At 39.7% G+C, this 22529-nt stretch overlaps 1 protein-coding gene across 6 annotated transcripts in view; it reads right to left on the reverse strand.

The window, feature by feature from the left end:
• Window positions 1-22529, reverse strand: part of Asator (tau-tubulin kinase asator) — a 160431-nt gene that overhangs the window by 43149 nt on the left and 94753 nt on the right. For 5 of the 6 annotated variants that reach the window (XM_070282322.1, XM_043213623.2, XM_070282317.1 and 2 more), the window contains 2 exons: window positions 16746-16890; window positions 16185-16575 (listed from right to left, as the gene is read on the reverse strand). The exons of the other annotated variant lie outside the window; for it this stretch is intronic. In XM_070282322.1, coding sequence (XP_070138423.1) covers window positions 16185-16575; window positions 16746-16890 — 536 coding nt within the window. The remainder of the gene's footprint in view (window positions 1-16184; window positions 16576-16745; window positions 16891-22529) is intronic. 6 annotated transcript variants of the gene reach the window in all.

The raw sequence follows: 22529 nt of genomic DNA on the forward strand, positions 1-22529 counted from the left end.
TTATAATAAATTGGGTTATATTATCATATTCTCATAAGGATCGGCCAACTATATCCGATGTTTGCGATATATATCCGGTTCTAACTGCAAGGGTATATAAACTTCGGCTCCGCCCGAAGTTAGCTTTCCTTTCTTGTTTTTAATTGCATTCTATTACAATTGTTGTAAAAATAAGTGTCGGATGACAAAGTACCGAAAGAACTCCCTTGAAATTTTATTAGGGGGACATAATAAAGAATACAACAATTTTCCAATTGTAAAATAAAAGAAAAATATTACAATTAAAGAAAAATAAAAAATAAAATAATTATAAAAGAAAGAAATAGTTCAAAGTCCTTACGAGAATTTGAACACAGAAAATTTGACATAGAGTAACTACTCTATGCATTACGCTTCCATCCTGTCTCGATCTGCGGCGATTAGATACTATTTGTTCTAGCAACTACCACATCGGCGCATCGAAAACAGAAACGAGAAATTGAAATTGAAATTTGGAAGCCAAAACATGTTTACTCCGTCGTGCGAGCAGTCACACATACATACAAAGGCTCACATTTTTGTTGACGGATACATGTAATGAGTTCTAAAAATAGAATCGTGTGCATGTGCGTACCCTCTCACCAACAAACTCGACGATAAAAGTTGACCATTTTGGGCCCTGATGTCCCATCTATGTACTTTATAATCTTTGCTACAACTTTAAGTTACATCCTGAAAAATTCTAATTTTTCATGCATGAAGTCACGTTACTGGGATATTACAAGACGACACAAATTTTTATGTCATATTAAAATACCCAGGCGCCACCGCTGAGTCTTTGCCACATTCTCTTTTTAATTATTCTTCTAGTTTTAAATATAGGTGTATAGTGAATAATAAATATAAGAACAAAAAAAGACTGAATGTCTAAATGCATTTGAATATCTCAAAGCCCAACTCTGCTACAGTACCCAGTTTTTACAAAAGAATTTTGTATAATCACAAATGCATTGAAGATAGCTTGTGGTGCAGTGCCAACACAAGACTACAATGGAATTAAACCAGTTGCCTATGCATCGAAAGCATAGAAAGCAAGTTTCCAATAACAAATCCCAGCTCCAAATTAACACTTGTGAGACTTGAATAAAAGGAATTGGATTTTACAGTTAGGTACCTAAATATATTTGGACAAATTTCAAAAGATAATTTTTAAATGATGGGCCATAAAATATTAAAAACATTAAGAGTAGCGCTACTCAACCCGGTGACCACAATAACAAATTTTTAAAGGAAAGTAGCTATATTGTCTACATTATATGATGATCCAATAAAGAAGGTCACACAGGCATTACAAAAACCTTGACCAAGGTAAAAAGACATTATTATTGGAAAGGTATGATACGTGATATAACTGAGTACATAAAAAATGCCAAAATAAAAAAAAAAAATAAAAAAGACTCCTCTAACCATTACTGAAACCCCTATGAAGGTTTTCGACAGAGTGATAGTGAATATAATTGGTCCATTACCTAAATCGGAAAGAGGAAATGAATATGCAGTCACACTCATATGTGATTTGACGAAATAATTAGTTACTAACTTAGTGACGAAATATTAGCAACTGCAATATTTAAAACCTTTATTCTAACGTACGGTCCAATGAAGGCGTTCATATTGGACATGGAAACAGAATATAAGAACTTTGTTATAAACGACTTGTGCAAGTATTTAAAAATACAGAAGATAAAATCAATTGCACACTATCACCAAACCGTTTAAAGAATAGAGGGAAGCCACAAAACATTTTATGAATATATACGATCTTACAAATCAGTAAATACAACTGAGTGTATGGCTCCAATATTTTGTTTATAGTTATTTTCTATAATCCCTACGACCCCCTCTATGGCACACAGTTATTGTTCATATGAGTTAGTTTTTGGTTAAACTAGTAATCTACTCAAGTACTTTAATAGCATACAAATCATAGAACAACTATGTAACCTAGAAGATTACGCAAAAGAAATTATGTATAGATTAGAAATAGCAAAAAAAAGAACTAAAAAAATGCTACTAACCCATAGTCTTAAAAAAAAATGAAGAAACCAAAAATTGAAAACGTAACGACATTATTACGTATATCTACAGGAGATTAAGTTTTAAGAAATGAAGTAAGACATAGGATGGAAGATAGATATAAAGGTTTTTCCGGAAATTATAATAAAAAGTTAAAAGTACATAAAGAAAGACCTAAAATTTTCAATTCAATATGAAATCTAAAAAAACAAGAAAAGAAAGCTTACTTCGTGCGGAGCCGAACTTGATATACCCTTGCAGTTAAAACCGGGTATATATCGCAAAAATCCGATATAGTTGTCCGATCTTTATGAGAACATCATAATATAACCAATTCATTACAATAAAATATCTAAAAAAAAGTCCCAAACTTCTATCTTAAAAAAAACCAAAGTTATTATTTCTACCTAATACGATTTCTGATCGTTCAGTTCAGATAAGATGTAGTCGGCCGATCTTTATGAAATTTGGTAGGTCGTATTATTTTGAAAAAATAGCATTCGTACGAAGTCTGAACTTTCTAAAAACACCAAAGTTTCCGATCAATCCGCCGTTTTATGGGAGCTAGAGGATAAAGTCGGCCGGGATCGGCCGGGATCCGACTTATATACTGCATACAAAGAAAAAAGGGTTTTAAGTCAATTCAAGCAATTTTCTAGTCGATAGCTTTAAAACTGAGAGACTAGTTCGCGTAGAAAAAGACAGACAGACGGACAGACAGGATGTGATCCTGATCAAGAATACATATACTTTGTAGGTTCCAAAGGTGTCTCCTTTACTGTGTTGTACACTTTTAACCAAAATTATAACAAAGGTATACAAAGAAGCAAAACAAAACAAATTTAAAAAAAAAAACAAGAAAGGAAAGCTAACTTCGGGCGGAGCCGAAGTTTATATACCCTTGCAGTTAAAACCGGATATATATCACAAACATCGGATATAGTTGGCCGATCCTTATGAGAATATGATAATATAACCCAATTTATTATAATACAAAACCTAAAAATGTCCCAAACTTCTATCTTCAAAAATACCAAAGTTGGTATTTCTACCAAAAACCATTTCCGATCGTTCAGTTATATGGCAGCTATAAGATATAGTCAGCCGGTCGTTATAAAATTTGGTAGGTCGGATTAACTGACCAAAAATATAATCTGTAATAAATTCCAGCTTTCTATCTTCAAAAACACGAAAGTTGGGTAATTTCCGATCGTTCAATTATATGGCAGCTATAGGATATAGTCGGCCGATCCTTATGAAATTTGGCATGTCGTATTATTTTGACGTTATATAAAGTTATACCATTCCCGATCATTCAGTTATATGGCAGCTATAGGATATAGTCGGCCGATCCCGGCCGTTCCGACTTATATACTGCGTGCAAAGGAAAGAAGGGTGTGTGCAAAGTTTCAAGTCGATAGCTTTAAAACTGAGAGACTAGTTTTTTATTTATTTATTTATTTCGCCAATGGACAAATCCTTACATGGCTACATAACATAACAACTTACACCTAATAAATAAAACTACAAAATTAACAAAAACTTAATAAATGCCTTAATAACTTGTGTTTTAACACACCCTTATCTGAGCCCCACTCAGTTCGGAGGCTAGGCGGCAAAGAATTAAAATAAGAAAGAGCCCGCTCTATCGGCTCATTTAAGAAATAATTGGCCCTATGACATTTGACCCGAAAGGGGGCAAAGGTACGAAGATCCCTTTGAGGAACATTAAAATTAACGAGTCCCAACAAAAAAGGACAATCAATGTTATTAACGATTAAATTATTTAAAAAGGTTAACGCTGCCAGTTTACGCCGATCCTCCAACGTGCAAACGTTCAGAAGAAGGCAACGGCTCTGGTATGAGGGAACAGGATCCTGAAACCTAAGAGGCAGAAGTGCAAATTTTAAAAATTTTTTCTGGAGTCGCTCAATTCTATTGGAACGAACTTTACACTCCGGATTCCAAATGATTGAGGCATATTCCAGCCTCGACCGAATGAATGCAGCATAGACGCTGAGGCTCGAGTATGGACTTTTAAACTGGTTCACGTGCCTCTTAACAAAGCCCAGCATAGCATACGCTTTAGGTAAAATGTAGTCTAAGTGACCCGAAAATTTAAATTTGCTGTCGAATAAGACACCAAGGTCTAACACCTCTTCTTTAGCTGCCAAATTATAATTGTTGATGGAATAACCCGTACAGATTTCAAGAGACCGCCTACTGTAACGGGTAAACAAACACTTAGATAAGTTTAATGGAAGAAGATTGCGGGAGCACCATGAGTAAACTCTGGATATATCCTCCTGTAACAAGTAACTGTCACTAATGCAGCTAATCTCTTTATAGATTTTAAGGTCATCCGCATACATTAAAAAGTGCGAATGACGAAAGCATGACGAGATGTCATTAATGAAAATTATAAATAGAAGAGGTCCAAGAGAGCTGCCTTGTGGAAGACCAGAGGAGGTGACAAATGGACTTGAGATAGCGTCTCCAACAGTAACGTGGCAAGGTCGGTCAGCCAGATAAGACTCGAACCAACTTAATAGGCAGGAATGAATACCTAATTTATATAATTTGGCCAGAAGGGCAGCATGACACACTTTGTCGAAGGCTTTGGAGAAGTCGGTGTAAATGGCATCAACCTGAAATCGGTTTTCAAAAGCTTCAAAGCAGTGCTTAGAAAAGACAGCTAAATTAGTGGTAGTGGACCTCCCAGGCAGAAAACCATGCTGGTTGGGGGATATGAAATTGCGAGCCAGAAAAGTCAATTTTTTAGTTACTATCCGCTCCAGTATCTTAGCGACGTTGCAAATTTTGGCTATAGGTCGATAGTTAGTAACGTCACACCTACTGCCACCTTTGTGAATAGGCGTTATAGAAGTAATCTTCCACCGGTGGGGGAATCTACCAGAAGAGAGCGAAAAGGAGAACAGCAGTTGAAGGGGAGTAGAAAGAGAAGCGATACTCCTCTTAAGAAAGAATGGGGAGATACCGTCCACGTCAGGTGTGAGCGACTCGGTCAGATGTCCAGTGGCTTCAACTAGGTCACCGTCCAAAACGTCCATGTTACTCACATTGAGAAAAGGCTCAATGCTAAGAAGAGTTTCATGATCACTCCAAGGAACCTTTGGCTCCAAGTTAGAGGCAAAGTATTTTGCAAAAAGATCAGAAACGCCCTGATCCGAGTCGGCTGCTAAATTACCATAACATATGGATGAAGGTATGTCCGATTTTGACTTTTTGCTGTTATCAAACCGCCAAAAAGCTTTAGGATTGGATCGAAGGCTAGCTTCGACATCGGATATATACTGATTGTAGAGGAACTTATTAAGGAAATCAAATTCCCGCTTAAATTGCCGGTACAGCTCTCCTGCTCGAGTCTCACCTGTCAATATAAATCGTTTGTAGTGCTTATCCCTTCTATTCTTTAAGTTTTTTAAACCTTTTGTGTACCAGGGAAGCCTATAGGATCTTCGTACCCTCACAGGGGCATAAGTATCAATAATATTAAAAAGGGCAACCAAGAACTTAGTATAACAATCATCGATTGAGCCATCCGAAAAAAGGGAAACCCAATCAAAGGTTGAAATAGAGGCGTTAATAAGTGACAAGTTAGTATCATTCAGATGATAATATGGAATGGGGGAAGCAGAAGGCAAAAAAATATAAAACTCAATATTAATTACCAACGGCTTGTGGTGCATATCACAAGGACTTAATGGTACATTGCATAATTCTACTTTACTATTAATCAAATTATCAAAAAATATAAGATCAAGAATTTTGGATAAATCATTAAAAATATTATTTACTTGGGAGAGGCCCAGACTAAAAATATCATCTAAAACTACAATTTCATGACTCTGGTGAACGTTGCTAGGTAGCATGCAGGGAGATTCCGGGTCCCAAGACCAGACAATGGAGCTCAGGTTGAAATGATGACGAACGGGCCATGGAAGCCCTGGATTGAGACCGCAAGCTGATCCAGTAAAGGGTCGGCCACCGGAAGGCGCAGTGGTGTAGCCTGAAGAGATCGACGGATAGCGATGATCACACCTCCACCTCGCTCACACTGGGTACTGAATGCATCTCGGTCCTTTCGAAATACATGGTACAAATTAGGCTCGAAGAACTCAGAGGAGCTGAATTTGTCATTGAGCCAGGTTTCCACAAGGATGATTACATCAAAATCGCAGGCAGAAGAATTGAGGAATACCATCCGGGTCTTGGTTCTCATTCCCGATATATTTTGGAATAGAACTTTTAGGCTTTTATTAGGGTCCAAGGACGACGAGTAGCTACAGTCCAAACTGGGAATTGGACGGCAAGGCGGTGATGGTGAAAGTGCACTCCTGGTACTGGTGCATGTGGAGGCATATCCAATACGCATAGCTTGCAAAATAGCCGACAAGGAGACATAGAAATTTCCATTAGACTCATCAGTAGACCTGCGAGAGTCCAGTAGCAAGGCAGATTCCGTGCCAGGTGAAAACATTGAGCGTTCATATTCAGGCACATCCAAACGCAGCAAAGATCCACCCACGGGTCCAAAACGTAAATAAACATCTTCCATCGGCGAAAAGAAAGCACCAGCGAGTGGCCCAACGAAAAGAGATAAGATAAGCGATGCGCTGCCAACGTCTCGATTACCATCGTCTTGTTGTTGCTGGGCATCCACAAGAAGTGAAGATAAGAAATAAACAACTCGCCTTGAAAAAAGTTGTTGTTGAAGAATATAGATCAGCAAACGAAGCCAATTATTGGAGGAATTGAAGACAGCGTCCACCGTTACCATGAACGCCCACGCCGATTGTTGTTGGTAGCGCAGCAGAGAGCAATCGGGGTGACGAACTGCAGCTTGAGAAGAAAACGATGTAACGGCGCCAGCGGCGCCGCTTACTGGGGGTTTTTTGAAGATTGCGAATGCGGTAAAGGTAGAATCGCCGGGAGGTCAAAAACCTTAGCCGGCTCTCTATGAACAAACCGGCTGACTTTTACCGACATAGGCCAAAAATCGTCATTGAAGACTGTTGGGAAATTTTGCTCCGGAACTCCCAATTTAAAATTGACGAACTTGAGGGCGTTGATGTCAGCATCCTTTTTGATCAGCCTACCACAGACTAAATCATTGGGCTCCACGTTCAGCTTATCTGCGACAAATTTGCACAATGCATCCGGTTGGGTAGACGTCGCGAATTTACCCACATGAAGGTATTTCAAGGTGGGAAGCACTTGAAGTTGAGCGCAACTGGGAGCTTGTCCCAGAATGCGCCTATTAGGGTTGATCCGCTTCTTCTTCTTCGGGACAGCCCCGTTAGATGCCGTTGGGGCCTGCCCCAGAGTAGCCTTTATGCTCCCAGTGCTGGTGGGCATAGCAGGGGGAGCAACAACTTGCACCCCAGCCGAGGAGGCGCGTCCAGCGGGCACAGCCCGCATTAAGGCTTTCGAAGCGGGACTCCAGATCTTGAACTTTATGATTTAGCTCATCAATTTTGGAATGCGAATCATTTCCAATGACGCAGCTATCACATTGCCACATTAAGTTCGGAATGTTAATAAGTAGTTTTATAGCCTCCGAGGGCAAATCAACACAAGCGGTGTGATAGGCACGCCGGCAGATCGACGCGCACCTAACGGCCTCACACCCACGAAGTTGGGTAGCAGTAACTTCTGCACTGCACTCGGTGCAAACGAGAGGCGACATGAGCGAAAAAGTAGACGTCCGAACTCAAAGAAAGCTAGATGAAGACTGAGATGAAGACTAGTTCGCGTAGAAACAGACAGACAGACGGACAGACGGACATGCTCATATCAACTCAGGAGGTGATCCTGATCAAGAATATATATACTTTATAGGGTCGAAGATGTCTCCTTCACTGCGTTGCACACTTTTGACCAAAATTATAATACACTCTGCAAGAGTATAAAAAACATAAATATATATATATGTATATATATCAGAGGTCGGCAAGGCCCGGCATAGAGCAGAGGGCATAGGAAATTTCTCTGCCCGAGCTCTGCCACACACACACAGTGTAAATGTGTGAAACGTCATGCTCACAGTCTATTTTCTGCTATTCGGAACTAACACTAATGCGTTAAAATCATATCAATGTATTGGGGTGCCGACCACTGATGGCAACAATACTGATCTTTTTTTGTTTCTTTGCATGGCAGCAAGTCGCATGGATGACGATGAAATCTCCGACGACGAAGGGGCAGAAATCACAGTAGTGGAGCTTGATTGAGCATATGTTCCTACGGATTTTGTAGATAAACCTTCCTTCACTGGAAGGCAGTATCGGCAGCAACCCTCTTTCTCCTTCTGGCTGAGAATGGAACCGACATCGCCCTGGTCCAGGAACCCTGGTTAGTAGGAAGGGTCACTGGACATAGCCTACTAAAGGCCGAAACCCCCAGACGAGCTAGTGACAAGGCTAGCGGAAGATAGCGAAAAGTGCAACATTGGCCTCCTAATATTGTAGGATGTGACCCCAATGCTCACCATCACCGCGCATTAAAACATCCAGCATGTTGTCCTGCAGGCGCCTTATCGGCTCTGATGACAATTTTATGACTATCTGATGGAATGCAACTAATTCATTGTGTTGTTGGAAAGATCTTTGAAGTTGTTTCACAATGGATCTTTTCACTGAGTTGTTGTGTGCACAACGCTAATCGAGTTCTCTTGTTGAATTGTTCATAAAATATATTTGCAAAAATGTATAGTCTTCATCATGCCAGAAAGTAGGCTGTGAGCATGACGTTTCACACATTTATACTGTGTGTGTGTGGCAGAGCTCGGGCAGAGAAATTTCCTATGCCCTCGGGATAGGGCCGTTCCGACCACTGCGTTTTTTGTTCCGAAAAGCCTTTTTTGTATTTACATATGTGCAGGGCCGTAGCTAGGGCCTCGGGGGCCCTGGGGCAACAAGTAAATTTGGGGCCCCCTATACGGAAGTCTTTTGTCAAATTTTAAAGTACGCTTAGGGTTGTCTATGTGTGGAACGTTTGAATTTCCCGCGCGTATAGTGGTCCTGTAGCGTGTAACGGGTAGCCGTGATCGGACGTATCTTTAGATTCTACAATTGCGGGGCACGCTTTATTATCCGGCTCTAGCTCGTCGGCTTTGGGGGTGGTGGTCTTGCGTATATGTAAAACCTAACACTAGCCACACATTATTATTAATTAGAATAGAATTTAGCGTGCTTGCGACAACAACAAAAAAAAATGTTATAAAAGGAGCTATAAAAACCGGAAGAACTAAGGGCACAATTCCAGACGGACAGAAGAAGGAAAGAAAAAATAGGAAGTGAGAATTTAGAGTTTGCGAGACACTGGTGTTATTGTGTTCGCTAGAAGCCCTACCTAGCCCTAATTTTTCCCAACTCTGGCGATTGACCCGCGGAGCAGCCGATTCCCAATTGGGATCGAAGGCAAGGTGCTCAGCGGGACACGAGCGGGTTCACGGCACTTGGGGTCGCTCCGGTTGGTGATCGATGAGCTCCCCTTTGGGCGTAAAATCCCCGGATTCGCCAGTCCACGTCGAGGGTGCTCCCAGGGACAGATGACGGCGATCCAAGTCGGAAAAGCGGCCGTTGATTCCCGTGGTGTCCACGGCTCTAGAGGATTAGTTAGGCTCCTTTAGCCAGCAGGGACGTCGATCCGCCTTAGACGGGATGCTGGTCCAGTGATCCACGTGATCCACGTGGGAATCTTGTCGGAGACAGAGGGTGTTCTCCAATTTGGGCAAAAACTCTGAAGAAATCCGTTCCGGCGGTTTCTGTCCGGGATTCAGGAAGATGGCCAGGCGGCTTTGATTTGGCTGGAGCTTTCGGAAACGTCTGTCTTCCTCGCCGGTTAGATTGAAAAGAACTTTAAGGTTCCAAGCGGAAATGCAAGCCGGCTAAGCCTTTCGCCATGATGGCATGTAAAAGCTTTCCAGTGCAAGCCTGGGCCACTGAACGGTGCCACTTAATTAATGGCATCCCCACCTATTCAATCGGTTATTTTTGGGGAATTATGGCGCCAAAAATCAATATTTTCAAAAAAAAAATTTTCTTCTTTTTTTTTTTTCCTTTTTTTTTTTTTTTTTTTGTAAATATAAACCTTGATTAATGCTTCAGTCGCCAGTACAGTCCCGAACACTGTTTGATACCTCGATTGACGCGAATCAGCTGCTCAATTGAGGTGCTATTGACAAACAATAGAATCAGACAATTGTATAATTATTCTGCGTACAATTATATAATTGTTAACTTGCGCGATGAATCGTATCTATCACAGCGGAGCGAAAGCAAAACGAAAGAAAGAGAATGAAGCAAAAAAGATTTCCGGGAAATTCGTTAATTGGTTATCATCCACTTCTGCATCGTCTCTTGATACGGGAACTGTTCAAGGTATGTGAAGGTGTGCAAACAGTTGCAACGGCGGAAAGATTTTTTTCGAAATTGAAATTGATTAAACATTATTTGAGAAGCGTTAAGGGGCAAAAGCGATTGTGTGGATTGGCATTATTATCGATTGAAAATGACCGAGCAAGAAAGATCGATTTCAGCCAAGCGATCGACGAATTTGCGGCTTGCAAAGCGAGAAAGCGGCGTTTTTAATGGTATTTACCAAATGAGATACTGAGATATGTTGAAATAAAGCGAAAACATGTTTTTTTGTACATTATTTAAGAAAAATGTAAAAAATTTAGAATTTTTTTATTTTGTTAGACTATTGTGATCCATTTAAAGCACATTCAGAAAGTTCGAAAGCCATGGTAAGGCTTTTTCAGAACTAAAAAAGTGGTCGATAAGAAGGGGCCCCGGCGGGGCCCTGTATATCGGGGGCCCTGGGGCACCACCCCACCTGCCCCATGATAGCTACGGCCCTGCATATGTGCATTATAATTTATTTATTTATATTAATAATATTTATTAATTCTTAAAAAACTTTTTATTTTTAAGGAAAGGAAATATTTTTTCCGTTCTTGCCGGGAGCCTGTTCTAGCTTCCCCTCGCTACCATCGATGTCTCTGCAGCCAAAGAGCGCAGTAACTAGCACCGCAACCTCTTTGACAACGTCAACGGTAACAACAACAACAACCGCTACTATAACGACAGCGCGTTTAACGACGTCATCAGCTAGCAGCGCAAACATTGATACTTCTGCCGCTGTGCTGCCCGAAAAAGAGAACAAAAACAAGGAAAATATTAAGCCGGCTGTGCAGACTGGTATGGATCGCTACATCCAAATAAAAAGAAAGCTGAGCCCCCTAAACTCTCAACGCAAAATAACCCGTGGCAATGATGTTAGCATGCGGCTATGTTAGAGCCGCAATAGAAACGCGCACGAACTCAAACCGTTTTAAAATCTTGGCAGACTATGAGGATGACGCCGAATCTACAGAAGTCGAAAAAAGGAAGCCTAAGCCCCCGCCAATATACATACGAGAAAAAAGTTCCAACGCTCTTGTCAACAAAATTATAGAGCTCATTGGCAAGGACAACTTCCACATAATACCACTCGTAGAGGGCAACATCCAGGAAACAAAAGTTCAAACGATGTCTGAAGATAATTACAGAGTATTATCGAAATACCTCACCGACAAAAAAAAGAGCTTTTATACGTATCAGCTAAAAAGCAGCAAGGGCTTGCAAGTCGTACTTAAGGGCATAGAGCCCGAAGTATCGCCTGCAGAGATAACAAAGGCGCTACAAAAGAAGGGATTTAGCGCTAAGACAGTGTTCAATATCTCTAACGGGGATAGAAAGCCACAGCCACTCTTGAAGGTTGAGCTCGAACCACAAATTAAGCCCCTAAAGAAATACGAAGTGCACCCTATATACAATCTTCAGTTCCTGCTGCACCGCAGAACTACAGTTGAGGAGCCGCACAAACGCAATGGCCCGGTACAATGTGCGAGCTGCCAAGAATAAGGCCATACAAGGTCTTACTGTAACTGTGCCCAGTCTGTGTAGTTTGTGGTGAGCTTCATGACTCCGCACACTGCCCAGCGAGATGACCAAATCTCGAAAAAGTGCGGCAACTGCGGTGGAAATCACACTGCTAACTATAGAGGTTACCCAGTTTATAAGGAGCTGAAAAGTCGTATCCACCAGAGGGGATTTACTGCCAGCACCCAAAATAATCAGTTCATAGCCTCCAGGTCAAACCCTGAAGTCTTCTTCTCGACTGCAGCCAGATCCTCACTAGGACCCATAAACTCTGACAAAAATGTCACATACGCAAGCGCTTTAAAATCAGGATTGGCTACCCCAGCCTCAAAAAGCTCACTGCCGCAATCAGCACACCAAGAACCGAACACGGCTCAGCAGCATCAACCGCCGGAGCAGCCAAAAAGTAACTTTGAAGCTATGATATGCAGTCTACAACAAAGCCTTACGGAGTTCATGTCGTTTATGCGTACAACTATGCAAGATCTAATGCGAAACCAAAATCTATTAATACAAATGCTGGTTTCACAACAATCCAAATAATGACTTCCCAACGAATATCTACATGGAACGCTAACGGCGTTTCGCAGCATAAACTCGAGTTAGCGCAATTCCAACTAGACAATCAAATCGACGTAATGCTGCTTTCAGAAACACATCTTACGAACAGATACAATTTCCAACTACGAGGATATTCATTCTATGGAACAAATCATCCAGACGGTAAAGCACGCGGCGGGACTGGAATTTTAATCAGAAGCCGTGTCAAGCACCATTATCATACGAAATTTGAAAAAACTACCTACAGGCCACATCAATAAATATACACCTAAATACTGGCAAGCAATTAACTCTAGCTGCCGTATACTGCCCCCCACGCTTCACCATAGCCGAAGATGAGTTTATGGAGTTTTTCAACTCACTCGGAGACCACTTCATAGCAGCAGGAGACTACAATGCCAAGCACACACACTGGGGATCTCGTCTCGTGACCCCAAAAGGAAAGCAGCTCTATAATGCCATTATCAAAGCTAAGAACAAGCTAGACTATGCTTCTTCTGGCACACCAACATACTGGCCGGCAGACCCAAAGAAACTTCCCGATTTAATTGACTTTGTGATTACCAAAAACATTCCTAAAAATCTGATAAGCGCCGAATGCCTTTCGGATCTTTCATCTGATCACTCGCCTGTCCTTTTTATTCTACTCGAACACCCAGGAACATGCGAACAATCATCAAATCTGACCTCACATAAAACCAATTGGGTTAAGTACAGGAAGTACATCAGCTCACACATTGAGCTGAGTCCTCACCTCAGCGACGAAGCCAACGTAGACAGCTTTGTTAATTCGCTGGAGTCTGTACTCGTCTCTGCAGCTCGAGTTTCAACACCTCAAACTATAAACACACAACCCTTTCAAAAGAAGACAAATCTACAAATCGAACAGCTCGTCCTCGAAAAGCGAAGCTTACGTCGAGAATGGCAATGTCACAGATCGCCATCTGCTAAGCAACGCTTCAACTTGCTAAGCAACGCTTGAAACATCAACTTGATCAAGCTCTACAGCAAGAAAAAACGTATGTCCACCACCGCTACATAGAGCAATTGTCAACTAACGGTACGAAACACCCAACTCTGAGCTCACCGAAAGAAACCGTGATGCCTATTAGAAATTCCACAGGCGGGTGGGCGCGCAGCGACGCAGACAGAGCCAGCACGTTTGCCAAACACCTTCAAAATGTCTTCCAACGAAATCCTGCCACCAATGCGTTTACTTTACCGACTCTATCAGATGAGCCCCAGCCTCAACATGAGCCGATTGAATTTCGCCCAAACGAAATGGTTAACATCATCAAACGACAACTGAATCCGAAAAAATCCCCGGGCTGCGACCTCATAACTCCCAAAATGATCATTGAGCTCCCATACTGCGCCGTTGTCACTCTCACTTTGGCCACTTTCCAGTGAGATGGAAAAAGTCAATTATAATAATGATAGCAAAGCCGGGAAAAGACCACACTATCCCCACGTCGTATAGACCTATAGGCCTACTCTCTTGCCTATCTAAACTCTTTGAAAAATGTTTAATGACTCGGATAAACACATACCTGAGAATCCAGGAAGGAATCCCGTCACACCAATTTGGGTTTCGTGAAAAGCATGGAACAATTGAGCAGGTCAACAGGATAACATCCGAAATTCGGAACGCGTTCGAAAAACGAGAGTACTGCCATACTTTTAGATGTCTCTCAAGCATTCGATAGAGTCTGACTGGAAGGTGTAATGTACAAGATCAAGACAATGCTCACCCACATCACCCACAAGATTTTGAAGTCTTACCTTCACGACAGAAAATTTGTCGTGAGGTGCAACACCGCTATATCCGATGATTACACTGTTGGAGCTGGAGTTCCTCAAGGCAGCGTGCTAGGGCCAATATTATATGTCCTCTACACAGCAGATATCCCGACAAGCACACGTCTAACAATATCCACGTTTGCCGATGACACAGCTATTCTTAGCCGCTCAAAATGCCCGATTCAAGCAACTGCGCAGCTAGCTCATCATATGGTCGATGTCGAAAAATGGCTGTCAGACTGGCGAATTAAAGTGAACGAACTAAAATGCAAGCATGTTACGTTCACTCTGAACAGGAAAAACTGCCCGCCGATAACATTAAACAACACTCTACTCCCACAAGCAAACGAAATAACATACCTAGGAGTTTATCTCGACAGAAGACTCACATGGCGCCGGCACATTGAAGCCAAAAGAACACACCTAAAGCTAAAAGCCAGCGGCCTTCATTGACTTATCAACGCTCGGTCACCTCTTAGTCTTGAATATAAAGTCCTGCTGTACAACTCGGTACTAAAACCTATATGGATGTAAGGCCTTCAGTTATGGGGGAACGCAATAGCAACATTGACATAGTTCAAAGAGTTCAGTCGAAGATCTTGAGAACAATCACCGGGGCACCGTGGTACGTTCGCAACGAAAACATACACCGCGACTTAAACATTCTACCAGTCAAAGAAGCGATCGCAGAACAGAAGGTAAAGTACTTCTGTAAAAGTAAAGTAACCAAGCTATCGGTGCACCCTAACCACCTGGCGAGAGGTCTAACAAGGTTGAGCAACCAATCACGCCTTCGTCGCAATGACTTTCCCACCCAGCGACCGACCTGAGGGACGCGCAACCCCTTGATCTTGATCAGGATCACCTCCTGAGTTGGTATAAGAATGTCCGACTGTCCGCCTGTCTGTCTGTTTCTACGCAAACTTGTCTCAGTTTTAAAGCTATCGACTTGAAATTTTTCAAACACCCTTCTTTCCTTTGCACGCAGTATATAAGTCGGAACGACCGGGATCGGCCGACTATATCCTATAGCTGTCATATAACTGATTGATCGGAAATATCCGATCCAACTATATCCGATGTTTGTGATATATATCCGGTTTTAACTGCAAGGGTATAACCATTTCGGCTCCGCCCTAAGTAAGCTTTTCTTTCTTGTTCTAGTTAAGTCCACGGAATGTATTAATATTGAAAACAGTTTAAAAAACGAAACTACTTTTTTAATGAAGGGGCCCATCCACAGGCGAGCTTGTTCGTCAACATGCTCGCCTACTTGAATTTCATTTTCATCACTAACTAGAGCCAACATTCGTGCGAACATCATTTTTCGATAAATTTTCAAACTATCAATATGTCAACGGACAACTATAGCGGCACTCTAATTGCACTTACGGCAATAAGTATTTGCCATAAATAATATTGCAAAATAATATTGCACTTTTTATTCATTTTTCTCTACCAAAACGTTTTTTCAAACTGACGTTCGTGCCAACATTGCCATCCATTGGCGAGCATGTTGTTGCAAACGTTGTCAAAATGGAACGATTTCAATTCCATTCGAACATTTTGACGAACACAAAATTTGACAACGCACACTACCATCCACAGGAAAAATTTCGTCGAGCACAACATGTTCGCCGAACATGCTCTCCTGTGGATGGGCAGGGGCCCCCTAAACTTCATGTTCATAAACCCCTAAACTTCTGGGTGCCACCCAGAAGTGAACATGAAGTTTAGGTGTCACCGCTGTATATTTGTGTTTCATTAAATTATTATGGTTTTTCCTATCTCAATTTGTATAAAGAAAAAATTACTTACCTTTGGGAACCACTCGAATTTGCAACCGCCCACTAACACAAGCGTTTCTTTCATTTACATTACTACCTGAAGGAAAGTTGCTTCTTTGAGAGGGAATGGTTTTCACATGCCGTGGTATCGCTGTATCTTTTAAAAGAAGAGCATCTAAATTTTTTGTATTATTTTGTTCTTCGTAATACGATACTGAAATATTTGGAAGGCTGTGTCGATATTTTAACATAGTTTTTCTTTCCGTCGACAACTTTGACTGAAACAAAGTTTCTTCTTTAAAAGACGATGGTTCAATTTGTCGTGTGACTTTCGATGCGGTTGGACTATTTTTAACAAATGATGTAAGTTCCGAACAATTTTCTCGCACACATATGTTTCTAGCTATATCCATCTGATACACCTGCAATTTAAGAAAAATATGATAAAACACAATATTTTTAAAAACTTTTTTAAAAGTCTTCTAGTATTTAAATGTACTTAACCATAGCTCTTGGTTAAAATTTCTTTCACACTTTTTTCTGAAAAAACCTACTAGCTAAATTAACAAAAAAAGCTATTAGAAATTCTTACTGTGTCTTCAAATGCGGCTTGCTGCACAGCGGGTGGCTCTAGGTTCTTTCTCAGTACATTACCCATAGCAGGCTCAGACCAGCAGTGCGGTATAGAAACTCTTAAGGTGTGGTAGTTCTCAATTCCGGTTATGTTAAGCGTATGTCTACATGAGAGAAAATCAAAATACAATAATTTTTTATTTTTTAATTTATTAAATCAGTATACAATTTTTTTCCACAGCAAAACCAAATTATTAACAACATACCTTCCATATTTATTTCAAAACCAATTAATTTTAAATATAGGCAACCATAAAATATATAGTTATTAAAGTTCAATTTATTTATTCAAAAGGCCATATTCTCAAATGTTATGTCAAATGCATGTAATGTAAAAGATTATAAAGTGCATAGATGGGACATCTTATACAAAGAATAATTTTCTATGGCGGATTCCAGCGCTGGAACTAAAACACCGCGACAACGAATGAGGGGTAGCCTAGTGGTAGAGTGCTTGGCTGATGTACAAAGTAAAACGAGTTCAAACTAGGCTCGGGACATCCATTTTTTTTTTAAATTTTTAATCTATTTATATTATATTTTTTTATTCTTTTAATGTGTTTTCCTATATTTATAATTCAATAAAAAAAATACAAAATTTTAAAATCACCTTAACATCGTTTCAGTTCGTAGTGGAACCCGCTGTAAAAATGCCTACAAGTGCGGGTCCTACGGCATTGTGGCAGGCCGCGTCGTGGAACCCGCTCTCAAATGTTTTCATTTTTAGCCGTCGTGGAACCCGCTGTAAAAATGAAAACATTTGAGAGCGGGTTCCACGACAAACGGCTGGCAGATGAGAGAGGGAAAGAGAGAATTCTATTTTTAGATCGTAACATCTTCGGAACGATGAAAGTTCGAAACATTCAAATCGAACCAATGTGATAGCAAAGAAATCAGAAATATCTTCTACTATCCTTACTCTTCAGCTCATGAAGAGCCAATTTTAAAACCAATTTTAAGTATCATTAGATCAACTTCGAGGGTAGCTTAGATGAATAGTGCGCGCTCCTTATTCTTGGGGTTCTGGGTTCGATTTCATAATGGGCGGTAGTTTTAATTTTTAGAAAATTGTAGTTTTATGATTATTTTTATATTTACTTTTATTTTTTACTTTATTATTATTTTTTATTTGCATACTATTACAATCGTTGTAAAAATAAGTGAACGACGTGTCGGATGACAAAATGCCGGACGGACTCCCTAGAATCCCCTCCCTTGAATCCTCTTATTGAATCCCTACTCCCTTATTAGCCGGACACAATGAAAAATTAAAAAATTTTACAATTTAAAATTAAAGAAAAATATTACAATTAAAGAAAAATAAAAAAAATATTAATTATAAAAGAAAAAAAATGTTTAAAGTCCTTACAAAAAAGTATACATAGAGTAACTACTCTATGATTTACGCTACCACCCCTTCTCGATCAGTGGCGATTAAAAATACTATTTGTTCTACTAACTACCACATTGGCGCATTGAAAACAGAAACGAGAAATTGAAATTGAAACTTGGAAGGCAAAACATTTTTACGCCGTCGTGCGAGCAGTCACGAATACATATAAAGGCTCACATTTTTGTTGACGGATCTTTTTCTTCCCTTTTTTTTTCGAACCTTTCGAACCTTTTTTCTTCCGATGTTCGCCCGATGCTTGCTATTCGGCTGCTAGTCTTCGCCCATTATAGACCGATTCCGATTTTTTCGTATGGTACTCGGCGCAGCACTATGGCTGCTAGGCGAAATAATTGGACAACATGAACAATCTATCGTTTCAGTTCTCTTCACGTGACCGTTTGAAGTGCTATGTAACGGAGGAGCCCTTTATGTAAAGAAAGTAAAAACAAAAGCTGGTTTATTATCACAGTATATGGTTTTAATGCTGGGAAAAACATTAACCAAGAGCAAAATAAAAACTTCAAAGTCTTCAATAGTGCGCGAAGCAATATGCTGCACCAATGAGAAATTGGAAAACTTGTCAACTCCCTTAAGAAAATATTTTCCGGCCGAATATATTTACGTGCAAAATCTCACCTACACGGGTATTTTCCCTGCTTTCTTCCCCGTCGTGAACTGCTTTCTTGCCCATTTTTGAAAAATAATAGACAAGCAAGACCTGTTTAACTTTTACCTGGGCAGCCGACCTGTCACCCTTTAAGACCATTAATTTTTATTGCTCGTCTCTCCTAATAAGATCTGTCACCCAAAGCATGCATTACCAGAACTTGGTAACGGGAAATAGCCCAACCAATTTATCCTGAATATAGGCCAGAGTAAGCAGCTTCCAAAAAACATTGGGATGAAATGCCTTTATTTTGCCCAAAACCGGAAAAGTTCGTGTTAATATATCAATAATGTTACAATTATTTCTAGCTAAGAAAAGTCCCTAGACATCGAAAATATTTATTTTGTATTTTATTTTTGAGCCCTCCTCCCTGTGGAGTCTTGCATCAGCTCTTGAAAGTGAGCTGTTCTTGCCACGTGGTGCGTGCAAGCTTGCTGATTAGTGAAGTTCCTAAATTTTGGCGTTCTCGAATTTTTAAACAGTTTGACCAATTAAAATACCTTAAAATGAAAAAATGATTTGCATGGTATGTAGAAAATATTTTAATAAGTGTTTAATTATATGTGCTTTTGTGTTGTCATGTTTTTAATGTAATACGTAAACAGTAGTTTTGTTGATTCTAACCTGAAAATATTTGTGTTTCGTGGAGCATATCTAGCAAGATACAACAGGATTCAAATAACAACTTATGTGGTAGTATGAGTTATTATGTGTATATTCAGATAGCATTTAAATAATTGGCATTTAATAAATATGTCAACAGATTCAAGCAAGGTTGCTATTCGTTGAGGTGATACTAGAAGTTTGGCTGGATGCAAATCGGAATTTCAACGCTACTTTTGACTGGGTTTGCGTCTAAGTAATTCCAAATAATTTTCCGGAAAACGATTTGTGATTAAACGAGGTGATTAAAAACAAAATAAAAAAACCTTATTGTTCAAATTAAGAGACTGCTGAATAAAGCACACAGAAATATTAGTCTCTTATGAAGAAGGAAGTTTACGGCATAAAAAAAAATTTGCTTCCGAACATGCAAAGAAAAATTCAACACTTCTACTTGTTGAAGAAGCTGCTATGTCTGCAAAGAAGGCAAAAACTACGTTAAAAATCACACTCATTGTCAAGTGAAGTTATTGCATTTTTAGTTTCTCCAAAACCGGAAGATGCAGCCCAAGTATATAGTGTTGAAGACGAGATTAAAAGTATACCATTTTTTACTTTGATTTAGAAAAACGTTTATATTAATACAAGTTTATGTACTTATTTTTAAGTTTTCGAAACTTAGCTATGTTATAATATGCAAAAATATTAATATATAAAAACGTTCTAATAATTTTGGATAAAAAAAAATAAAGAGAAAAGTATAACCAAAGATTATAAAGTACATAGATGGGACATCAGGGCCCAAAACGGTCAACTTTTTGCGTCGAGCTTGTTGGTGAGGGGGGAAACGCACATGCATACGATTCTATTTTTAGAACTCTTTACCATGTACCCGTCAACAAAAATGTAAACCTATGTGTGTATGTGTGACTGCTCGCACGACGGAGTAAAAATGTTTTGGCTTCCAAATTTCAATTTCAATTTCTCGTTTCTGTTTTCGATGCGCCGATGTGGTAGTTGGTAGAACAAATAGTATTTTTGATCGCCGCAGATCGAGACAGGATGGTAGCGTAATGCATAGAGTAGTTACTCTATGTCAAATTTTCTGTGTTCAAATTCTCGTAAGGACTTTGAACTATTTCTTTCTTTTATAATTATTTTATTTTTTATTTTTCTTTTATTGTAATATTTTTCTTTAATTTTACAATTGTAAAATTGTTGTATTCTTCATTATGTCCCGCTAATAAAATTCTAATAAAATTTCAAGGGAGTCCTTCCGGAATTTTGTCATTCTACACGTCCGTCACTTATTTTTACAACAATTGCAGTATAATAATAATAACGTAAAAATTAAATGTAAAAAAAAAAATTAATAAAAAAATATAAGTAAATATAAAAAGAATCATAAAACTAAAGCTTTATTAAAATTTAAACAACCGTCCGCTAATGAAAACGAACCCAGGACCCCATGAATAAGGACCGCGCACTATCCATCTAGGCTACCCTCGAAGTTGATTTTATGGTGTTACTTTAAATTGGTGTTAAAGGAGGCGCTAGAATCCATACCAAACACAGAGCTGACGAGTAAGGATAGTAAAAGATATTTCTGATCTCTTTACTCTTACATTGGTTCGATTACAACGTTTCAAACTTTCATCGTTCCAAAGATGTTACGATCTAAAAATATAATTCTCTCTTTCCCTCTCTCATCGGCCAGCCGTTTGTCGTGGAACCCGCTCTCAAATGTTGTATTTATTACAGTGGGCTCCACGACGGAAAAAATGAAAACATTTGAGAGCGGGTTCCACGGGCTCTAACCCTTCTGCTGGTTCCACTGCTGGAACCCGCCATAGAAAATTTTTCTTTGTATGAGATGTCCCATCTATGTACTTTAGAATCTTTGATTCGGCTTAAATCGATCGCGGAGTATAGGGAAAAAACGAAAAATTTGGTTTTGAAATTGCCTTGCTGGGAGTCACAAATGTAAAGGGCTTTTTTTTAAGAGGTATACAAAGTTGGTATTATTGTTCAAGATGGCATCCAATTTACCAACTGTCAGATAATTTATTCTCATTTTGGTTTGGCAATTCATCATGAAAAGACTCATGCCTGTAAAGCACTTGCTAATAGTGCAATATTATTTCGAAAATAATGGTTCTGTGCGGAATACGTTTCGAATACATTACGTTTCGTTACCGTCCACAAAATCTTCCATCAGAGTAGTTAATTCGATTAACCATGGAACGTTTTCGCACCACGTTTACTCTTATTGATAACTTGCATCCCCAGAGGTGCGTACAGAAAAAGCTATTGCTACTGTAGAGTGTAGCATTGAAAAAGGACGGAATGAGTCCGTCCGCCATTGAGCACCGGAATTAAATCTGTATTCGTCCACTTTATGGAAGATTTTGCGGCAGGATCTTGGTTTGCGTGCTTGCCAACTCGCTCAAGAAGTGAAGCCAAACAAAACTGCCGCAATTGGAGTAAAGCTAACCCTCAAGTTTGGTGTGCTTTATCCCTTATCCTTTAAAGTTTAATTCTCAACGGTATGAATTCTTATCCTTTAATGTTTAATTCTCAACGGTATGAATTCTTAGCAAGAATTTTTATACATCCACCCTACAACCCCTTAAAGAAAAACTACCGATTTAGTAGGGAAGCATACTAAAAAGTCTATAACTCCTCTTACAATTATCCGATTTGGCTGAATTTGTATTCTTTGTGGGTGTAGATTAGACATTGAAACAGATTGGCATCAAACCATTTTTCAAAAACATTAACAAACTGACGAGATTTCTGTTTTGGAGGCGGATTTGGAGTGCGGGTCGACAAAAGCGGTCGACAAAAGCGCGTCCGAACACGGCTACAATAAGAAAAATAGTGCTCAAAGGGTGGCGGAATTTTATTAATATCTCGAGTAAAGGAATAAATATTTAAATGCATCTTTCAAAACGGTTGCCGACGACACCACGATCCTCAGCCGATCTAAATGTCCACAACAAACTTCAGCGCAATTTGCGAATCATCTTGGTGTAGTTAAGAAATGGCTCTCAGACTGACGTATAAAACATGGCGTATTC

This window comes from Drosophila bipectinata, chromosome 4 (assembly GCF_030179905.1).
Source record: "Drosophila bipectinata strain 14024-0381.07 chromosome 4, DbipHiC1v2, whole genome shotgun sequence".
Taxonomy (NCBI): Eukaryota; Metazoa; Arthropoda; class Insecta; order Diptera; family Drosophilidae; genus Drosophila; species Drosophila bipectinata.